The sequence below is a fragment of the Rhinoderma darwinii genome, chromosome 11 (assembly GCF_050947455.1).
Source record: "Rhinoderma darwinii isolate aRhiDar2 chromosome 11, aRhiDar2.hap1, whole genome shotgun sequence".
NCBI classification, from domain to species: domain Eukaryota; kingdom Metazoa; phylum Chordata; class Amphibia; order Anura; family Rhinodermatidae; genus Rhinoderma; species Rhinoderma darwinii.
Genome location: NC_134697.1, coordinates 51723790 through 51741633, shown reverse-complemented (window position 1 = coordinate 51741633; position 17844 = coordinate 51723790). Strand labels below are relative to the sequence as shown.

General features: G+C 40.6%; 1 protein-coding gene across 1 annotated transcript in view; it reads left to right on the top strand.

Annotated features, from left to right (window-relative positions):
- The first annotated feature begins 3334 nt into the window (after positions 1-3334).
- HK1 (hexokinase 1) overlaps positions 3335-17844 on the top strand; it is a 46368-nt gene continuing 31858 nt past the window's right edge. The window contains exons 1-2 of the mRNA XM_075841449.1: positions 3335-3844; positions 12215-12377. Coding sequence (XP_075697564.1) covers positions 3782-3844; positions 12215-12377 — 226 coding nt within the window. The 5' untranslated portion in view covers positions 3335-3781. The remainder of the gene's footprint in view (positions 3845-12214; positions 12378-17844) is intronic.

Sequence of the window (17844 nt, the reverse complement as noted above, 5' to 3'; positions counted from 1 at the left end):
TGCTTTGACCGGTGATTCCGTTCCCAGCTCACATACACCTTCCCCCTGGTGCTGCCGGAAGGTGGATGCAACAGCACCCGGTGTTCATACAGCTACAATGCACTAAGATAGGATACGGCGCCGGACATTCCTAGGAGCCGGACCTAGAAACGCTGCAGGTAACGCTGGAGGTCCCGCGCCGCAACACAACTGATGACCCCTGTGCCAGAACAGATCCCATAGAAAGCTATGTGATCCGTTCTAGCATTTTTTCAACACGCCGGAGGTAAACTGAAGTGGACGCCGGACATATGTGAACAGCCCCGAAGTGATTTTGCAATATTGTACTTTCTACACAGTACAATATTTGCGGCACTACGGGGCGCTCAATATCCCTTAAAGTACATTCAATTCAATAAACACATTCATCAGTAACTGGTACAATGCAGAACTTACATTTTTAAAGGGTAACTAAAGTTTCAAAAAGCTTTTGACATGTCATAGTGACAGGTCAGAAGTTTTGATTGTTGGGGGACCGAGCATTGAGACCCTCACTGATCGCTAAAAGGAAGAGGCAGAAGCGCTCTGCTCAGTGCTGTGCTGCTACGTTTCTGATCGAAGACGTTTCTTTTGAGCTTATACACCACTTGTTCGACTTTCCGAGAAAAGGCGATCAGAAACCGAGTAGTAGAGCACTCACTCTAGCGCTCCTGCCGCTTCGTTTTAGCAATCGGTGGGGGTCTCAGTGCTCGGAACCTCACCGATCGAAACTTCTGGCACGTCACTATGACATGTCAAAAGTTTTTTGAAAGTTTAGTTAACATTTACATATTTATAATGGAGAATGAAGAAAAGGAAAGACATTCCTCCCAAAATGGGCTTCTAACATGAATGCAGAGCCCCATCAAGAAAGATGACAGGCTACTTTCTTTGCTTTGTTACTGAAAGAATAGTTCCAGAAATTTGGACACCGAATACAGAGGGTCCCTGTGCAAGAGCAATATATGGCCTCCCTTATTTCAAACTACTAATATTATGCAATTTTCACCCCCCCCACCCCAAAAAAAGTTAATCAATAAATTGTATCTACCCCAAAAGAATGCCATTGAAAAATACAACTCATGTGGACTCCATCATGTATGTCCCCACTCAGCTGACTACACCAGACCTGAAGATCTCTGGCAACATTGACAGCTGCAATGGATAACTAACATAGAGCAAGAGAAAGAGTCAGCCTTACGGTCCATCACATGTTTTAGAAACTGTGGGGCCCCCAGCGATCATACATTTATCACTTATCCTGTTCTTAGTGGGAAAACCTCAAACCCCTTAACGACATGGCATTTACGCATGCCCTTACATACATGTGGACATAGCATCACGAGGACACCATGGGGAGGAACAGTCACGAGTGGAATTGTGATGAAGGATACGTGGGTATTTCACCTGAGTCTTTAAAAAACTAAAAAACCTCGCCCTTAAGCGTTTTCTATACTAAAACTAGGATTCAAGTATGAGCTCTAATGCACGCGGGGCTGTAATACTCAATATGCCCCCCCCCCCTTTAGGAGCATGACAGGTTTTTTCATATTAATAGAGAAATAACCTCTGTATGTCTCTTTGTGAAATCACAGCATCTGGAGGCACAGTAGGGCCTCATAGAGGTCTCCAGGGTGTTATTAATGCTCCATACAACTTGGAGGTTGTACAAAGCCATGATAAGTTGGCGTGAATGAGCCCTTGTTGGCAGGATATGCGGTTAATCTAATGTGTTTGTTGGCAGCTCGTCTGTCACCCAACATCATCTGTCGGGGGAAACAATTGGGAATGTTGGATTTTAACATTTCTGATCCTTTGTTCCTCTGGGACAATCACTGTCAGAGGTTTCCAGTAGTCCCGTCTTCTCCCTTTCCTCATGGCCTATGGTGGAACTCATTGTTTGTCTGACAGTTATCCAATGTGTATAAACTGCTTTACTCCACTTGCAATCTGGAGAACTGAATGTGTCACCCTCATTCAGGTAAAATACCTTCTGTCCAGGGCCAGAAAGGGAGCAGGATAGCGGTTGTTCCCCAGGGCTCTCAGTAGGTATATGCAATTTTTTTCTCCCCTACTGGAGTTCTCATGATAGTGATAGGATTGACTGCTAAGACTGTGTTCACATGGCAAATGTTCATGCTGAAAATATTTCAAGAGAAAACAGCCTTTGAAATCCAAGCGTTTTTCAAAGCGTTTTTGATTTTTACGAGCGTTTTTGAAACATATTTTTAGGCGTAATTTCAAAAGATTTTTGAAGTGTCAATGGGTAAAATTAGCTTAGAAAATGCTTTAAAAAAGTGACATGTTGCTTCTCTTTTGCAAATCGTATTTTTTTTTAAATTCAGTATCTTGAATATACTCCTCGATCAAGCTACACAGCATATTTCCTATTAAAATAGGAAGCTGTTTGAAGGTGTACTTCAAGTATATTGTGTAGCGTAATATGACCAAAATACACCTGAAAATATACTGCGTGAACATGGCATTAGGTGCCCACACTGTCGGCCAACAACTTGTACTCCCCACTGCGCCATTAACATGCATGCGCTTCTCGGTTGAGCGTGCATGTTTAATTCAATGGGGAGTGGGGTCTGCCTTATCTCCCGCAAGAAAACAGAAGGATCATGCATGTTATAATCCCCCGACAAGTATTTCTAATCAATTAGAAACGTCTCACATTCTCACAAATAGTATATTTTTCCACAATTCTATCAGTTACATAAAATATTAATATTTATTATCATTTTCTCCATGACTTTTTATAGATTGATACTGTACTACGGAGCTTTACATTGTAATACATATAAGCAATGTTTAGTTTATTGTGTCTATTCTTCTGCCATCAACCGCACCTAGTGCATGATGAATAAAATGTTAGTAGCCTTTCAAATATTTGGGGGAAGGGTCGCTCTGTCATCACAAGCTGCGAAACGTCTCCATGACTTCCTAATAGATAAGGAATGCCGTCCCCTCTCCCCCTGTGATCCCTATACTGAATACAGTTCATACCGTCCTGAACTCTGTATATAATACCATAGCCTTTCAATGTCATCAGGGTCACATGACATAAAGTACTTATGTATACTATAAAGCTCATATAGTACTGGTAGCTTTATAAGGGCTGTATGTAGTAGCAGGAAGTGATGGGGAGTAGGCGGTGGGCATCACAGTGGCAGTACGTGATGAACGTGCCATAATTACATATTTAGTAGATGAGTGGACCTCCCCTCCTCACAAGAGGTTGCATCCTCCTCCTCCTCCTCTCACCCTTTCCTACTATGCAAGATCTTGTTCCTCCGTCCCTAGTGCCTTGCACACCCTTCCCCCTACACATGATTGTGTGCACATCCTAAACACCATCACATAGGTGCCTTGCACACATCCAGGAGAGAAAACAGTTTGGCAAGATTTTGGATTTATAAGACTATCATTTCCAGAGCGCACAGTTTAGGGGAAACAGTTCTTAGGCCCCCATCTCTACACAGTCAGCCCCCTATTGAGGATCATCAAGCTGCACTCTCTTCAATGCAGCAAGTCCACATGTTTCAGCCAATCCCAGGGCAGGAAGTGGGTTGGATCTAACATGTCACTGTAGGAGAGAAAAGGAAAAAACCCACATCTACATCTGTGATCTTGTAGGGCAGTGAGAAGGAGAGAGCTCTGCTGCTGTCTGTGAATTTCTATACAACACACTGCGACTACAAGTTTGGGACATTTCGCAGCACAACAGGGGCCCAAGACTCAACTGAAGCCAGTCTGCAGGATGATAGCTGCCCAGCTCCTGGCCTATTACTTCACAGAGCTCAAAGATGATCAGGTCAAAAAGGTGAGACCTCCCCCACTATAGCCCCATCCCATGTAACAACTACCATTTATATATCGCCACCCGTGCATATTTATCAATTAATTAGCATGTACGTAATTATGACTATACTGTTCAATAGAATACAGGTACAGGATGTATGGGGAGAAGAACATGGTGTAGGCTGCGGTGTCCTTGAAAGCAGGATGTGAATGACATTTCAGGTCTGTTCAGCTCTGATCAGGCCTTTCTGTAGATCCTGAGCACCATGGCAATGACTGATGTATTGTACTGAGAAAATGGCTTATAGTAACGCCACCTGCAACAACACCTTGTGTAACTGTGCGACGTGACTGTGATGACTGGTCGACAACCTTTTCAACTGTATTAGAAAAGCATGATGTTACCTTCAATGTAATGATATCGGACACTGGATTAATTGTATCATTACATATTACTTTTCATTCGTAGTCTTGTAACTTGAGTTACTAATCTAATTCTATCTATCCATCCCATATCTATCTATATCTTTCTATCGATATCTGTATCTTTCTATTTATATCTGTATCCAAAATAGAAAATAGAAAAGGAGAGCAGCACTTACAGGCTCATAGCCTTACTTATAATTCATAGGGTGCAAGCCCTTGGACCCCGACCTCCGGTTCCGTATATATAGATATATCTGTATCCATCTAATTTTATCTATCTATCTATCTATCTATCTATCTATCTATCGTCATAGGCTCATAAGGCAATATTCTATAGCGCAGTACAATGCTTATCATCATTTCGATGATATTAATAATGGATATGATGCTTGTATGAGCTGCTGATGGTAACAAGTCAGTCTAATGGCAGCTGGTGATTCCCTCAGTTGACTGTGTTCCTGCTAATCCTCACCCTGACTATACACAGAAGGCTGGATTTATCTATGAGGACACACCTTAGTGTGGATGTCTTTATTACATGGCGCGTCACCTCTCTTCCTTCAGCATCACTCGCTACTATTAAACCAACCCATACCCCTATACGCTATGGTGTCCCCAGCACCTAGGAAATGACGTGGATCAGGCAAGTGACCTCTGCTGCCTTGTACATGTCCTAGGAGTATCCTGAGGGGAGGTCAAACCACAAGGATCGTTTAACAGAAGTCTGATATTACTGGAATATTTGCATTAATGGCTTCTGTTCCAGTTTTACACATTATCTAGTTCTAGTGTGGGCCGCCTGATCGCGTGCGTGTGAATTACAGCCAATAAAATGTCAGTTTACTGTGTGGTTAATGTCTCTGCCTGTTCCTAAAACGATTCTGGATGAATATTGTAGATGGAGGTTATGTAATGCGTTTTATTACCAGGCCGCTTATACTGCGATGTAGACCTCCTGTTGCATGAAACCTTTATGTATGCTTTTGGATGGATGCACATCACCGGGATAGGTATGGAATTTAAAGTGGCTGAGTGCATCTTATACAAGGTCACCAGCAGAACGGATATGTCAATTTATATATACTCACTAATCAGGGAAGACGCAGACAGCTGAGGGACCTTGTACAAGATTAGTATATGGGCCCCGTAGCAGTCATCATTCAATCATTCATTCATTCATTCACATGCACTCTAACAGACAGAAGACGGCTGCTTTAAGGTAATAGTGGGCCCTCTTATCTACCCGGCCCCTGTGCAGCTGCACAGGTTGCACCAATGGTATGTACGCCCCTGCTCACTAAAGGACTGTGTCCTCTAAAAAGGAAACACCAGAATAAGAAATCCAATATATTAGATGATATAGCATAAACATTATTTTTGGAAAAGATTTAATGACATAGGGCCACCGACTTTCAGTAATTAAAAAGAGGGCACAGAAATGATATGTGATGTAGGGTGTTATTAGTGTTCATCCATATAGGTTTCAAATCCTAATAGATATTTGTAGAAATACAAAAATCTGTGCAGCATGACCACTAATATATATATATATATATATATATATATATATATATATATATATATATATTTAAAAAAAATCACTCAAAAAAGTCCTTCATACTATGGACACCTTTTTCCAGCCATTTCAAGGTTATATCACTATTTGCAACTGATCGGTGATAATCATATGATAAATAAGGTCTTTATAGCATCCTCATGTGTTACAACCCTACTTTCCTAGAGTCCTTGACAGAGGTGTAAACTGTGTAACAGGGTCCCAACAATTAAGGACCATTTATAGTTCTGATATCCTCTTATGTGGCAGAAGAGTCTCTTGGCCCCTACGGAACCCGGGCCTAGATATCACTGCAACCTTGGCACCCCCTCTGGTCATGCCCTCGGTCCCCATTGGAAAATGTGCCTTATTATATACTAATAGCCATATTGGCGCAGAAGATTAGTCAAACGGCTGTAATTTGGGATCAGTGTTGTATGGTTCCGCAATATGGCACCATAGACTGCTCCGGGCCCTTACTGTACGTCCACGCGCCTCTGATTTTATACAGAGGAGCAGGGTTCTTTCTCATACTGAATGATGAAAAAGCAATCATGGCATGCCCTATGATTGCCCATGGGCCTGTAATAATGGCTAAATAGAAAAATTTGGGACTGGAATTTACCAGTTTTTTTAATTTTTTTAGGAATGCTCTTGTGTACTCTTTGAGCTCACTTATTGTTGTGCTCTTATGTTAATATGACATTAGCATCGAAATGATCTCAAGAGTCCCTGTCAAATTAGAGCTTTCTTCCATATTTACATTACAAAAAAAAGAATTCCATGAATTAGAAATGCTATGTATATATATATGTATATATTTATTTATACTAATTATATAAATATATAGATATTTGTTTGTGTCAGTAAAAGAAGGCATGATCCTTGTAATCGCTAGGAAGGACTGTACTTCTGTATGACTGGCAGTCCATGAGCAATATATCACATATTTTTTCAATTCTAAGCTGGTCATAGACTGGAGGATTTGTGCCTGATCCTACTAGTGTTCCCATATTTTTCACTATTGTTTAAGGGAGACGTACATTAAAAGATATCTGCAATGATGAGAGGGATTTTTCACGTTCATTGCTGTACATGTATTTTCTAGTCCTATAACTGAACAGATTGTTTTGGTTCCATAGAGGTAACAATTATTTAACAATCCTCTTTTACATTGTGATTGTTAACACATTGCTATCTGGATGATCGGCTTCATAGAACACTACAGCTCGCTGGAGCGCTTCCTGAACTGTGCTGTAACCATGGCAATACCCAGAAGGTGTGACATATACAACGTATGCGGGAGCGTACATATAATGCCTCATTGTATGTCAGCAGACCAACACTGCTGTGCTCTTACAGGGGCAATGAAAAAAAGAAACATTTTATAAATACAATGATTTCTTGAAAAGAACAAAAGCAAAGGATGAAACGTGACAGAAAATCACTTGTACGGTCTATTGTAATACTGGCTGAATGTTTCGAATGCTCTATTTTATCATGGAGCCTTCGAGTAATAGTCTTATGTAAATAAAGGGGGTCTTCCCCCATAAGCATTGATGATCTACTAAATATACCTTAAATGTCTAAACAAAGGGGGTGTGAAAGATGTGATTGCCACCAATGCCCACGACAGAGCGGTCTGTGATACTCCGCAAAGCACGAGGCAAATCTCAGCAAAACTCAACCCATTCTAAGGGCTTATTCAGACGAATGTATAATACGTCCGTGCAACGCGCGTGATTTTCACGAGCCTCGCACGGACCTATGTTAGTCAATGGGGCCGTTCAGACTGTCCATGATTTTCAAGTAGAGTTATTTGTAAAAGTAGACTTCAGAAATAGACCTAATTTTATTTAACACAGTCATTGATACTTCTTCACGTAATCACATTGAAGTATACTCAGGAAAATGTATTCAACTGTATAAAATATGTATTTAAAGAAGATAAATGATAGAGGTGTTGTGGCTGTAACCCATTATAAATAGATATGTAGCATAAGATATCATCAGAGTTTACAGATTTCTCATTATTCTTGTTCAGAAAATATATTATCAGACATTGCACACTATAGATTACATAGCAAAAAAAGTCTATGCAAAAACTGCTTACCAGTTTGACAACATTCTTTTCTGTAGTTCACAGGAATTTTTACATGGAGGTTTCAAAATCATGAGTTTCATATTACAGGCCTACCCCAGTGGTTTTTTTCTGAATTTCTTCAGCCACTTTATCTATGGCAATATCTAAATTAGTACCAATTAGGCTTTATTGAGAAATTTACAATTAAATGTTAGTCTGATGAAATTTTACAGTCATAATGTTATTACACCATAGAAAGCCATTAAATACTTTGTAATAAAATTCAGAGGACAGCATTGTTTTCAGTATGTCCATGATGAGATGTATGTAGAGTTGGATAAAAACCGTGTCCATGGATATATGTAAATATACAGCGCTGTCCTGGTAGCCATGGTCCCCATTATCTGCTCTCACGGCCACATTAGTATGAATATGTCCATAAAAAACGAACAAAAATAAATAAATACTATAGTGTTGTATGGAAGTTGATGAAGATATGAAATGGCACCATGGCGTGTGCATAATGGACTTCCGACATGCAGTACAAATCCTACAAGGGAACACGAGGATACAATTTTTGCAAAAGTTATCAGTCATTAGCAACCCATTTCGCCTATGCATGACTATACTAAATTCAGCCAGCTAATGCGCTCTAGTTTTAGACTTCTTTGGGGAACCACTTGAAGAAGTAGTGATGTCTAGTAAATTCGCAAGAAAATTACAGAAAGAGTTTTCATATGCAAATCCCACGTTTTATGCCAAGAACCCAGTCAAGGAGGGGACAATTCCCTAAATTTTCCTTTGGAAATGTTTCTCCTCTTCCCTCTGCTACAATTTGATGACCAACTGTGGGACGGTTGTCACAAATGCATTTGAGGATTGAAACTATCGTGTATATGTGGATTAAAGACTAGTTGTTTCAATTCAAGGATTTATTTATTGGCTTGTATGGACACAGGAAAGATAGTGGAATAAAATAAAATGCAGCATAGGTGATCAATATCAGATCGATGGGGTTCCAACTCCCGACACCCCCACCAATCAGCTGATTGATTAAAGCGAATACGGATATGTAAAGCACTGTGCCTGGTAAAGATTATAGCAGCTGCGGCGATGAACGTCGTGGCCTCTTCAGTCAGCTGATTGGCAGGGGTTCCCGGAGTCGGGCCCCAATGATCTGATATTGACGGCCTATCATAAGGATAGGCCATCAATATAAAATGGCAGAACTCCTTAACTGGAAGATTTGCACCATTTTTGCACACAGGAAGGATTTGTTCACATCTGCATTACGTGGTCTCGCCGTCAGGGGCTCTGTTATTTTTGATGGCAAGTATTACATAGTCTGCGGTAGGGTCTGCCAGGATTTGTTGGGATCTGTTCCAAAACGGACATGGCATGTCATGGCTCTGGTATGAACGGAAGCCATGATGTTAATGTGAACAGAGCTAAAGGGCTCCTGCACGTGCAATGCCCTGTACAGGGAGCTTACATGGCAGTAAATTCTTCGTAGCAATTCTTCTAGGATAAAATACCACCGTACGGAATTCTCCAGAAAAAAAACTCTGTTTACATCTGTATGAAATCGGAGGTAAACGGAGGCACAGTAGAAGCCAAATGCACCACTACGGAAGCCCTAAACAGAGTTGCAATACGGCAGTTTGCATGAGCTCGAATCCTCAGTTTATTAATATTACTCTACCGCAATTTATTAATTCATTCATTTAAAGAAGATTTCCACCCAAAAGGTACATTTTGCCCATGTATTAGTAAATCAAAAATTAGAGCACTTACAACATTTCAGGTATTCAGTTGAGGCAGCCATTTTTGTAAACTTGACATCAAGAAGTAGTTATATTAGCTGTAACTTTTGATTTAGCTTCTCAGAAACTAGTGGTAACATTGTTACATGCTGAGAAGCTAATTCAAAAGCAATAACCAATATGGCTGCCACGTTTGCAAAACAATGTCCACCACAATCAAACATTATAGCTAAACTGAATTACAAAGAAATGCCCTTTTTTTTTAAAAAAAATTGGGTGGAAATCCTCTATACGTTTTTGTTTTTGGGACCGAATGAACCATCTAAAATGACTGCAATTGGCCATGTTATATGTTGACAGTGAACACAGATTTAGCTGATCAAACTGTAGGTAAGTTAAGCTTGGTCAGGTAATTGATGGCAGGTATGAATACAAAACACTTTCTCAAAAACTTGAATCTACACTTTAGCCGCATTATAAATGTAAACACTATATAAACCAGGGGTTTCTGTTATAATATTAAATGCTGGTTCTCCTTGATCAGACCTGTTCAGTCTTGAATACTATTACAGGCATGTTACTATTCTAAAAATTCCAATGTTATCTTTAAAATATCTTAGTCGTAACCAAGTCGTTAAAATTGTGTTCAAGTACTACTATTGGGTTAACACTGCATTCAATTATTAAGGCTACACACACACGTTGCGTAATTTGGAGTAGAAAATCTGCATAAAAAACACAGGTAAAAATGCAGTAAAAATCCGCACCTAACCATATCCGTAACCATAGTATGTTTTTTTTAAGCGTTTTTAGGTGTATTTATTACATTTTGTGATGCGGATATAGGTTTTATTTTTTTTCTGCAGATTTTGGTGCTTTTTTTTTTAGAAACTTGTCAGATACAATTCGCAGGCGGAAACGTAAGATAAATTGACATGCTGTGGATATTAAAATATGCACCTAAGGTCAATTTACTTGTGGAAAAATTCTACAACGTGTAGATGAGATTACTTGAAATCTCATTTACTTTGCTGGTATTGTATTACGCTGCCGGAAAATACACACGGTAAATCTGCACATAATACGCATCGTGTGCATTTGGCCTAAAAGTAACAGTAACAGCAAACAACTTACAATTTCTTTTTTGTAGAAAAAACGTACAATTATAACTATTCACTTTATTTTTATTTTCTAGTTTTAATAAACAAAATAAGTCATTTTTAAATAAACAAAACTGATACAATGTGTTATGCCAAGTGCAGGGCCTGCGGGGCTGGTGCATGACACAGGGATTCAAGGGACACAAAAGAAAGAATCCCTGTGTCTCATCACCACCCCCTCAGGCCCTGCACTAGGTGTACCAGTTTTGTCAAGAGTGTTCCTTTAACCCCTTAATGACCAGGCCTGAATAGGCCTTAATGACCAGATACATTTTTCAGTTTTTACCTCTGCATTTCAGCAGCCATAACTTTTTTATTTTTTCATTGACGTGCCCGGATGAGGCCTTTTTTTTGCGAAAGAAATTGTATTCTTTTTTTTGATAGTTTGAAGGTAGAAAAAAATTGTTTTTACGGCGTGAATAGAATAAAAAGCGATTCTCTGCATCGTTTTTCTTGTTTATTTTTTATCCCGTTCACGTTTCACGCTAAATAAACCATTAGAATAATTCTTCAGGTTATTACGGTCGTCTAGATACCTATTATGTGCAGGTTTTTGTTTTGTTTTTAGTGTAGGGGCAATAAAATATATTTTTTGCAAAATAATGACTACTTTTTTTTTAATAAGATTAATGGATAACTTTATTTATAGCTTTATTTTTTACTTGTAATGTATTAGCATACTCCTGTATGCTAATAAATCATACTGTGTCACTATGACACAGGCTGCTGTTAGGGCAGCACATAGTGTGCCCGAACAGCAGTCCTACTGAACACACAACCCTGGGGTCCTTTGTAGGTCCTCAGGGCTGATAGCAGAGGGATTCCCCGGTATTTGATCACGTCACCGGGTTTCCGTTGACGAGATCAAAGCGGGGAGTTCCCTTTGATCTTGCCGCGGTCACGGACTGCGGCGATCAAAGGGTTAAACAGTCGGGGTCCGAATGTTTTCCGACCCCAGCTGTATTCAGCAGACTGCTCTAAGATCAGGAGCTATAAGTTACAGCTCCTGCTTAGAGGATGAGCGCTCACAGGAGCGCTCATCAGCCTCTTCTACAGCCACTCTAAAAGATGTCGCTGTAGACTAAGCACAAAAGACGATGAGCGGTCGTTAAGGAGTTAATGCCAATCGGTTATTTATGAGATGTGTCATGCTCCACCTATTAAATGGGGGGTTTCACTTTCAAATACAAATTTGTATATGTTGTGGATAAAATAGATGGACAGGCCCCTTTCAGCACTGCTCAATATCATAAAGGTGAACTCCTAGATAGATTTTACAATACAGTATGTAATGTAATGCCCTTTATATACAATATTTAAATGTTTTCCAACCTCCAGTTTTACCAATAATGATATGCTCAGGCTGATTCTCAACCTTGCTGACTTTATTACTGTTTTCTTACAGATTGATAAGTACCTGTACTCAATGCGGCTTTCAGATGAAACATTATTGGACATTATGTCCAGGTTCAAAAAAGAAATGGAAAATGGTCTCTCAAAGGACACAAATCCAACATCAATTATCAAAATGCTTCCAACATTTGTGAGATCGATTCCTGATGGAACAGGTGAGATGAATGATATTGTTATGCTCTCCTAGGGCTGCACCAAAGGCCGCTCTCCCACACTTTAGCTCAGGTTTTGTCCAGATTATATGACTAAGCAGATTTATGGGAGATTATTTTTTTCTTTATTTGATCACTTAGGTATTGTCACATTGAGATTATTCAAAAAGGAAAATCTTTTGTCCTTAATGCTGATAAGGATACAATGTACAAATGATATGTTAGAAAATTCAACACTAAAACCATTTTTTATTATGTAATACCACTAGAAATACAGTAAAAATGACTTTAGTGTCGCTTCGATTTATGGATACTTTGCAGGAATATCAGGAATTGCAAAAACCGCAATTGCTTAATATTTTTTAGTTAAAGTGTAGCTAAACGTTTGACAAACTTCTGACATGTCCTAGTGACATGTCAGAAGTTTGGATTGGTGGGGGTCCGAGCACGGAGACCCCCACCAATCGCTAGAACGAAGCAGCTAAAGTGCTTGTGTGAGCGCTCAGCTGCTTTGTGTCTGTTTCGGCTTTTTCCGGAAATAAATGTATCATGTACGGACACAATAGAAAGTCTATGAGCCAGTACTCCGATACATCGGCTTTCCGGAAAAAGCCGAACAGAAAAGAAGCAGCTGAGCGCTCACACGAACTCTTCAGCTGCTTCGTTCTAGCGATTGGGGGGGGGGGTCTCAGTGTTCGGACCCCCACCAGTCCAAACTTCTGATATGTCACTATGACATGTCAGAAGTTTGTCAAACGTTTAGCTACGGTTTAATGGAGTCATCTTCTGTACCCTTCCTGAAGTTTTTCTAGATTTTTTCCACTGTCAACCAGATCATATTGGCTAATCACAATGTATTCTATGTACAGTTAACTCAGGGAATGCTGTCGACCACTTCTGAATTTGTCATTTGGGCTGCACAGCTTAGCGCCGGTTCACATCAGCGTTGCCCTTACGTTGAGGGGTTCCATCTGAGGTTTCCGTCGGCTTAACCTCTCAACAGAAAGGCAACGCTGATGTCAACACAGTCGTAAGTATTGTCTTGCCGATCAGAAGCTCTCGGGGATTCAGCCTCTGTTTAGGATAGGGATACACAGCGACATTATATGCGACTCACATGCATCTATCTTTCTATTATTTCCTATAAGGCTGAATGCACACTTTGCGTATTATGTGTGGATTTCCCGTCCGGATTTTCATGCTGCAAAGTCGCAGTGTAATACAGTACCAGCAAAGTAAATGAGATTTCTTGAAATCTAATCTACACGGTGCAGATTTTTTTCTGCTCGTATATTGACCTGCGGTGTATATTTTAAAATCTGCAGCATGTCAATTTTTTCTGCGTTTCCGCTTGCGAATTGTATCGGACTAGTTTTAAAGAAAAACGCTACACAATCCGCAGCATAAAACCGCACCTATATCTGCATCAAAATGTAAAAACCGCACCTAAAAATTGCATAAAAAAACGCACCATTATGTGCTCTTTTAGCTGCAGAATTACCTGCGGTTTTGGTGTGGATTTTCCTGGACTGTACGCAATGTGTGCATGTAGCCTTAGGGAAAAAGTTGTATGTGACTCACATAAAAATATTTTTAACTATCTGGCTCTTTACAAGAGAGACCAGAGATACCTGTTCTAAAACTAGCCATACACCAGTGAGAATGCCATGTGACTAGGACAGATTTTCATCTTTCAGAAGGTTTGAATAGAGTGAGGAATTGATACACAACGTAAATTAAACCGTTGCATCCAGAAGTGTAACTTTAAGCTTCTTGGCCCCCATGCAAAATCTCTAACTAGGCTCTAAACCCATTATATGCCATTAACAATACTCAAGTCTTCTTGTAAAGCAGAATCGGCAGGGGCGTAACCAGGGTGTGGCAGGTCCCATGCCGGGCTTCCGGGATCCTCCCCCCAGAACAGACACCACCCCCCATCCCCAGATCAGACACCACCCCTCACCCCCAGATCAGACATATAAAAAAAAAAAACTTTACGCACTGCTACTTCGTTTTCTCTTGTCACCAGGTCTCATCTGTGCCGCGGCGCATACGAAGTTGTGATGCCGGACAGTGTCAGGATATTGTATGCGACGCAGCACACAATGTTCATCGTCCAGAGTTGTGTGCTGCGTCGCATATGGCCTCCTGACACTGGCCAATGTCAGAAACTTCTTCGCGGCGTGGCACAGACCACCTGATGTGACAGCAGGAGGGGAACCTAGGTGGGCCCCCTGCGTGCCAGGTCACGGTCACACACCCTGCAACAGCAATCGTTCTGCTACAGGGCTGCGAGGCCTTTGGGTCGCCTCAGGCACCAGGTTCGATGGCTACCTCTGTACCACTTATAGCTATAACTTTTTATTCGGCAAGCATGAAGCTTTTTTTTTTGCTGAAACTCAGGTAACGGATTCACACTTGCATATGGTTTTGTGTGTAAAGAGATACAGTTTTGTATGTACTTACTGTAGTATAGAGTGAATAACTGCTTTCTGTTACTTACCATTATGGATTTAAATAGCCGCGTTCTCTGACCTTAACCAGCTTGGAATGACCCACTTTCTCCTTTAACTCCTAAGTAGCTAGAACAAGGGCCTTTAAAACAGCAGCTAATCTCCTTTACAAGGTGCCTGTGTTATTAGTGTATATGTTGCCTGACTACAGCTTTATAGGGCTTTGCATAGCAGATCATTCATGTTTCCATCATAGAAGGTCATTCATGTCTCTGAATTTTTAAAGATCAGATAAAAAAAAATGTTGGTAAAAAAAAAATGTTCACCTTTTAAAAATCTTTTGTAAACGGTTGTTTGACAGTTATTTTATTTATCAATGCAACTGGCATCCATGTACCTAGTATCCTGGACTGCACGCCCCATATTCCCTCCTGTTTACACATTACAATGTGGGCCAGAAAATTTTAAACCACTTCATACAATCTGTGAAAAATGTGCATGTTAAATGAACGCAGAGTTCCCATAGGTTTACTACAGAAGACAATGGGACAGATTTACTAAGGGTGGCTTTACACAACAAGATTTCATGGGCGGTAACAAGCACCAATCGTCGATAGATCATGCCGATCAGCGCTCGTTTAGCTCCATTTACATGGAGCAATGGTCGGACTGTATGGGGACGAATGATCGTTAACACGATAATTTATCCCCATACATTTGCATCTTGTCTGGATCATATCCCCTGTTTACATGGGGCGATGTGCTGCCATCAAGCAACCATCAAGATGCGATTAGCTGATGGACATTCGTCAGCCGACGGCTGCCGTGTTTACATACCTTTGGACGAGCACTCGTTCGCCCAATCATTGGCCCATGGAAAAGTGTCTTAATGCTGTCTAATATTTACACAGCGTGAACTAGAACCAGGCAGCCAGAAGATGTGCCAAATTTATCAAAGGGCACATGCTGTATGATAAATTTGGCGAATCTTGTTAGACATGTTAGACACTTTTCCTTTCCCTATACACCTCTTGGTTGGCTTAGTTTACATCGTTTTTTTTGCACCAAAATTTTGGCACACATCTGTGCATTTTAAGCCACGCCACCTTTCCACCAAGTCATGCCCCCTTTTGAAAAGCGTCTATTGAGATGCAAACATCAGTTTTTTTTATGGCATAAGTCAATAATAATTTGTCTAAATTGATTTGCACAAAAATAAAATAAAAGGTGCAACAGACCAGAATTCTGACGCAACAAAAATATTATATCTTCCCCAATATGTGTAACCTTCCTATCCTCGGCACGATTCCAGTCCTCTGGGTTCATCTCATCACTCTGGTAGCAATGCAATATCATGTGAGATCACAAGATGATGCCCAGCAAATTATTTTATTCAAGCCTTTACTTTCGTTACAATAAAAGAGCTGCTGTTTTAGACACACATCTGTTAGCCCCCAGGTTGATTTTCACAGTGAGCTGCTCCACTGTAGCGTGTCATTCGGCCTTCATGCACCTTTGTATCAGACGTTCACCTCTCACATCAATGGCACGTGGTGCTCCGCAGTTTCCACGTCGGTTATTCACAATGGTGCCATTTGTCCACTCACGATACACTGTCACCACAGCAGCACGCCAACCGTTCACAAACTGCGCTGTTTGAGAAATACTAACACCCTTGACCCGAAAGCCAATAATCATCCCTTTTTGCAACTCTGATAATCGCCTCTTTTACTCATGGCAACAACGAGTGATGTGTGTTCAGACAGCCTATCGCACACCTTATATACCCACCAAGCCAGCCCCCTACACATCACTTCCTTCAAGGGCTATGCGCTGCTTACGTCGAAAGTAGGAGGGGGTCATAATAATGTGACTCGTCTGTGTAGTTTATATGAGCAATCATATCACTACTGTCCTTTCCAAACCTGCACAAGGAAAATGGTTGCTGGAAACTGATGGGTTACCATTCACAATCCCTCCACTTTTTCTTTCAAAATGCCACTTCTTTTCACTTTCCCCCAATTATGGTGCCCCAACATGCCCAATCTTTGCTCCACCCAACGGTAGACGTCGGGGACAATCGGTCTGCCTCTATACACATCAGATTGTTAATCTAATGCATATGGCCAACTTTAGATATGAGAGCAGGATGAGACCTGATTTATCTCAGCAGGTGCCCATGTACATTAGGATTAAAAGGGTTTTGAAGACCACTGGGATCTTCACCTTTGAGCAGATACCTTTTAGCGTAGAAGTCCATAGGAAGGTCATAAACAAACAGACAGACATCTTACTATTACAGGTGGTCAGTAAAACATTCAAATGTCTTCAGTCTCCAATATTTAACTCTTACAATGTCTCATGAACTTAGCTGGTGAGTCTTGAGCAGTGAGCATTATCTTTTCCATTATAAAAAAGGAATGTAATATTTGTGGCAAGAACTACTGCATAGGACAAGCGTTTGATCGGTGAGGGTCCAACCACCTCCACTGATCCCGTGAATAGGTTTACCTGGTCCCTGTTGTTGGAAGTGAAGTGGCTGCGGCAGTAGCTACTTGATCATTCTCCAAGCTTGATCACTCTCTATGGAAGATACAGAAACACCTGACATTGCCACTCGCAACACGTGCCAAGAACTAAATGCTAGCACTTTAAATGTCTCCGTGAAGATGGACTTTGAATGGAGAGTGATGATGCATGTACAGCCGCTTGTTCCCAATTCTTAGGATCAGTTAAAATCCAACCAAGGGATTCCAACTGTTCAGACTTTTATGATATATACAGTTGATATGCCATAAAAGTGTGTTGTGTTAAATTCGCTTTACTTCCCAAAAACTTGTTTTTAACCGTTTTCTTTTTATATATCTATATACTGTAAAAGTTTTGGGAATAATGGGACAACATTCCTGCCATTCCAGTTCTTATAATGCCTAATAATCCCATAACTAATAGCCGTCCGTTTCTATTGCAAAAAAACAGACCGTACTCTTGGAGTTATGTCGTAAGACAAAGCTATG